This window comes from Austrofundulus limnaeus, unplaced genomic scaffold (assembly GCF_001266775.1).
Source record: "Austrofundulus limnaeus strain Quisiro unplaced genomic scaffold, Austrofundulus_limnaeus-1.0 Scaffold14, whole genome shotgun sequence".
In the NCBI taxonomy this organism is placed as follows: Eukaryota; Metazoa; Chordata; class Actinopteri; order Cyprinodontiformes; family Rivulidae; genus Austrofundulus; species Austrofundulus limnaeus.
In genome coordinates, this window is record NW_013952416.1 from 94,517 (window position 1) to 99,905 (window position 5,389).

At 37.9% G+C, this 5,389-nt stretch overlaps 1 protein-coding gene across 2 annotated transcripts in view; it reads right to left on the reverse strand.

Moving 5' to 3' along the window:
• cdc45 (CDC45 cell division cycle 45 homolog (S. cerevisiae)) overlaps nt 1-4,597 on the reverse strand; it is a 7,250-nt gene extending 2,653 nt beyond the window's left edge. Inside the window, exons 1-12 of one of the 2 annotated variants that reach the window (XM_014002563.1) lie at nt 4,417-4,597; nt 4,235-4,294; nt 3,273-3,365; nt 3,048-3,185; nt 2,794-2,943; nt 1,326-1,384; nt 1,189-1,237; nt 989-1,050; nt 860-910; nt 660-779; nt 427-573; nt 248-346 (exon numbers count right to left, since the gene is read on the reverse strand). In XM_014002563.1, coding sequence (XP_013858017.1) covers nt 248-346; nt 427-573; nt 660-779; nt 860-910; nt 989-1,050; nt 1,189-1,237; nt 1,326-1,384; nt 2,794-2,943; nt 3,048-3,185; nt 3,273-3,365; nt 4,235-4,294; nt 4,417-4,467 — 1,079 coding nt within the window. In that variant the 5' untranslated portion in view covers nt 4,468-4,597. The remainder of the gene's footprint in view (nt 1-247; nt 347-426; nt 574-659; nt 780-859; nt 911-988; nt 1,051-1,188; nt 1,238-1,325; nt 1,385-2,793; nt 2,944-3,047; nt 3,186-3,272; nt 3,366-4,234; nt 4,295-4,416) is intronic. The other variant, XM_014002564.1, reaches the window with a different exon arrangement.
• Nucleotides 4,598-5,389: the final 792 nt, after the last annotated feature.

Here is a 5,389-nt window from a genome sequence, read left to right on the forward strand (position 1 = left end):
TAAAAATAATGCAAGTATGCTTAAAGACATTTCAAAAAGAACAATGTTTTTAAAGTTGTTGGAGATCACCGTGGAAAAAAAGCTGGTAAATAAAATTAAATATTTTAAAAAGGAGGAAAAGAAACAGCACCCATCTCCGGAATGAGCTAAAAGATTTAATATATGTTGGCTAAAAAACAGCAGAAAGTATGCAGAAATAGTTTATATAGATTATAGAGAAAACAGCGTGTAAATTAAGTTCTCATACCCGTATTTGTTGGAGGACTCTTCAATGACCTCCCTCAGGTTCTCCTTGATTGAAACGTCCATGGAGTTAAATTTCTGTTTTACTTGTTTCAGAGGGAGGCTGTAAAAAAAATGGCATTGTAACATAATATTTAACTAAATAAACCTTTTACCAGGAAAAACTGCTGTTAGCACACGGACGTGAAGCCAGCACACCCCATGTCAGCCAAATACTCCTGGAGTTTCTTTTGTCCGTTTAAGGTCCACAGCTTGAAGCTGCAGGAGGTGTAGCAGGAGTTACAGATGCTCTCATACAGAGACCAGTGCTGGTAAAGCGTTAGACGCAGGCTGGAGGACACAGATTAAGGAATAATCTGGAAGAAGAAAGAATCTGAACACCTGTTAGGGCGAGCTGACAGGTAAATAAAAGATACTCGTATTCAAAGGAGATCCTCATGCAGTCGATGGACAGGGAGTTCTCCTCGTCCTCGTTTCGGTGGTTATGTCGGGAAACATGCCGCTGCATCGTTGCGATATCTGTCACGTATTTTATACTAAAAAAAAAAAAAACACAGCTCTGTGAGACGTTTGATGCAAACATTTATAAAAACTTTGAAAACACTGATGCTCTTACTGTGTGATCTTATCGTGAACCCACTGGTCTGTCAGCCCTATAACGGCCCACCTGCAAAACAAAACATCAGCCCGTGTTGGTGTTTCTCTTTTTTACAAGTCAAAACGGAAAATAAATTAGGAAGCTCACCACAGCATGTCTTTGGTATCTTTAGTTAAAACCCAGGCGAGCTCAAAAAACATCATCGCAGCCTCGGGGTCGAAAAGAAAAAAGAAAAGAAAACAAAAAAACAATCATAAATTTAAAACATAGACAGCTGTAAAATCTAAAGATCATTATCTGTGCTGATTTGGGTTTAAACATTAATCTCCTTTCAAAAGTGTACTCACAGATGTCCCGTGGTATTCATACTGCTCGTAGTCGAACAAGATTTCCCTCCTAAGAAAATCAAATATTAGAAAAAAAAAAATAGAAAAAAAAACATACAAGACACTAAAAAAATAACAAAAAACAAAAAACGCTCCACCTTCGTGCCTCCCACTCCCTCCTTGCTCGCTGCCTCTCGATTCTCCTCTCGATCGCCGCCTGCAGCACACAGCAGCACAGGTGTTACAGTCCCAACCCTCCCTTCACCTCTGCTGCATCCGCTAACCCACAAGGTTCTCAAACTGGGGTCCCAGGACCCCCAGGGGTCCGCGACAAGGTTATAATAGTTTTGGATTTTTCATTATAGTTTAGTTTTATTTCATTTGGATCTTTTTTTTCTTTAAATTCAGTTAGTTTTAATTAGTTTTTAGAGTGGGTTTGCTAGTTTTTATTAGTTATTATTGATTGTTTAATGCTTAGTTTTAGTTTAGTTTTTATTAGTTTTCTTTCTGGTTTATTTGCCAACGCATCCTCAAGCTTGTGGTGTTCCTGTTAGTTCACTAACCAGCAGCTATTTGGTCACTAGTTAAAGCAGTCCATTATAACACCTTCCTAAAATAATTGTGTAACTCAATTTTGCCAACTAAGGACTTGGGTGATTATTTTAGGACGATGACAATATTTGTCTTCAACCTGGTGCTACCTGTTGATTGTTTTCATGGGAGCTACTGAGAGAAGCTAGCGTGTCAAGATAGTCATAGTTAGTCATCTTGTGTGAGCTTGATTCATGCTGTTTTTCCCTTAAGAAGTATTCCACCTGTTTTATCACCTGTTTCCACTACAAGACACTTGCTTTTATTTTTCTCACATCATACTCAAAGAAATCCCAAAGTGGATGTTTTCTCCCGACTGTTGTTGTTGTCATTTAGCAGACGATGCTGCGCAGCAGACTGTAAACAAGTGTTCTTACGGCCCACAGCTAATGTGAAACTACTCTATCAAAAATAAATAAATAACAAAAATGCTCAAAAATAAATAGACAAACACTAAAACTAAGGACATTCTATCTATAATTTCAGTTAGTTTTACAAAAAGATCATACAGTTTTAGTTAGTTTTTTCATTTTATTACAGTTTTTATTTATTTTAGTTAACTAAAAAGTTTTTCAATTTCAGTTTTAGTTTTTTAGTTAGCTTTAGTTAACTATAACAACCATGGTCCGTGAAAAGTATCTTGGGGGTCCTCAAAAATTTTCACTAAATTGTTAATTTGTATAATGATGTGATTGTGATGCTGAATTTCTGAGTGTTTTATGTGCTGCAGAACAGGAATCTGCTGTAAAACAGCAATTATGCTGAGTCAGGCTTGATTTTTAGTAATCTTTTCCTGCTAAATCAAATCAAAATAAAAAAATATGGTTTTTATTTTTAAAAACGCGTGGAGAACAATGAACTAATAAAACAAACATAATAAGCTTAATACAAATATATAWTCCCATGGCATTTAGGGGTTGAAATGAGAATAAACCACCTTTTAAAACAGCATGGGGTTTATGAGGGGGTCCCTGGAGTTTTTTCGTCCTTGTAAGGGGTCCCCAGACCCAAATGGTTTGAGAACCCCAATCTCACCTCGTCGAATCTCCTCCGTTTTTCAGACGGCTCGGAGCCTTSGTCGCTTTCGTTTCCAGAGTCCCCGCCGTCCTCGTCCTCCTCGTCTCGAAAGATGTCGTCGTACGAGGGCACGTCCAGGTCGTCGTCCTGTTTGATCAGCAGCTTGATCTGCGAGGGGGGCGGAGGAGAAACATGGAACTCCAGCTTGTAATACACTCACGTGGCGCCAATCTTAATCTAACGTTTGGACTGAGCTGATCCCCGTACATCACCTGAGTGTCATTATAGACATTAACCACGTCCACGGGCCGGTGAGTGTCGCAGATGAAGAAGATGGAGTCATCATCAGGCTGCAGCATCTCCAGGAGGTCGACGTTCGCCCCGCAGTTGATGAGAACAAAGTATCGAAACTGCAGCACAACCAAAACAATTTAGTTTATTGTGTTTTCTCATATCAGGCATATTTGTGTGTACACTTAAAGTCTGATATGATAAACCTGCTCTTTGTGTTCCAGAAAGGCAGTGCAGAGTTCCTGCCAGCCTGTAACTGGCACCAGCGTGTATTGGATGTGGTCACAGTGAAACAGYGCCTAACACAGACACAAAAATATTTTTGCCTACAGGAAGTAAACTGGGCGGATAGATACATGAACAAGACAAATAAAAACATGGTATAATAAAAATTACACATAAAATAGAAGCACAGTTGTGTCTTCTGTCTGCAGCCTACCTACTGGATTATGGTGATGCTGTTTATATGAATGCACCAGCCAGCTCTCTGCATGTGTTGGATGTTGTTAATCATGGAGCATTTATAACAAAATGTAAACCTCTATACCCTGTACTCGGTGGTAAACTGGCCATTATTATCTACCCACAGACTTCTACACTGGTGTACCTTTATTTAAAAATATATCATTAGTCTGCTTCCTAGCTACATTCAAAGATGTCACAAAGACAGTAGAGTCGTCGTTCCCAGGATTTTATTTCTTTCACTGTCCCCTTAGTTTGCCAATATTTTACTCTATTTTCCTGGAATTCACTGCAGCAAGAACTGAAACTGTCTAGTTTGAGCCCTTTTTCCTGGACTTACAGCGAGATACTAGTAAACTAAATGTTTTTATTTGCTAAACTAACTATTTGCTTCACTAAATGCATATCTGGAATAGTGAGCTGCTATTACAAAGAAATGGTTCACCTCATATAAAAGGACAGGTGTAACGTAAGGTATGAAATCAATGTTATTGTAGTGGAAAATATATATAACCTTATGATGTACTTAATATGATGTTAATGGACCATTCTGTGAAGATAATAACAATGTGTTGCACAAAAGTCAGCATTAATCTAACAACAAAACAATAAGTAGGTGATAACGATAGGTCAGTTTGAACATTTTCTGATTTTCACCATGTTTTACGATCACGAACAGATAAAGAGTTAACAAACATTTATTTACCTGGAGTATTTTACAGGCGCAGAGGGCATCGATGTCCGTTGCAACCATTAGAGCGACTCTCTGAACGCAAATAAACACAGTTAGACAAAACAAAAGCTTTCTGTATCGAAGTTATAAACCAGGCTAGCCAGACTTAGCTAACAAACCCGTTTCTGTTGCGAATTAGCTCGCGACATACGTACCTGGTTGGCTACAACTTCATAAAAATCCTTTCTTATGTCGGTGACGAACATTTTTCCAGTGTCGAATTAAAAACGCGTGTGACGAAAGAAGTCTGATAAACCCCCCTAAAATGATTTAAACCGGTGTTTGTTCTTGTTTGCTGTCAGATATCGCCACTGCAGAGTTGGCGATGTTGTGTTCCTTGTTAGAAATGAGGCGCCAAATCCCTGCGTCACTTCCGACCAATCAGATTGTAGGAGCCTGGTGTACGTCACAGATGTAAACCACACCCATTACTCTCAGAGCCTCAAGCGAAACCAAGCATGCCTCTCACAGTATCATATTACAACAAATTTAAACAGGTAAAAACGATTTWAAAAAAAAATTACGTGAGTTTTATCATTCCAGTTTAAAGTGCAGTAAACTAATTTCTACTTTTAATCTCTGCAAGTCAACAAAATAAAATATGCAAACACCACTAAGGAGCAATAAGCATCATGGACAATCTGGACACTGTGTCAGATTAAGCAGCTAGTTATGACAAAACTCAAAACAAAGTTTAAGAATAAAGTCAGATCAGATTTCATCATWTCTCGTTTAACAAACAGGTGGAATGACTTATAAATCAGTAAAACATACATGATTTTATAAAAAAAAATGTAGCATTATAATAACAAAAACAAGTGCTATCAAATATGAATTCCAATTTATTTATCATCACATGTGAAGGTGAAACAAAAAGGTCCCAAGTTCAAGTAAACCCCAACATGCCCCCAAATAAAATATGCTTGTAAATGATTCCAGAAATATTAGGTTTGACTGAGGTTTAAAAATGTCCACACAGAAACACTGACTCCATCAAAAAAATAACATTTATGACTGATATCTTTTTCTCTGAGGTAAAGAAAGGCAGCATGCCACATTTCAGCACTGTTTTGTATTTTTACATGTGAACCCAGCTGTGGAAATAATACAAATAAAGACTCGTAACGA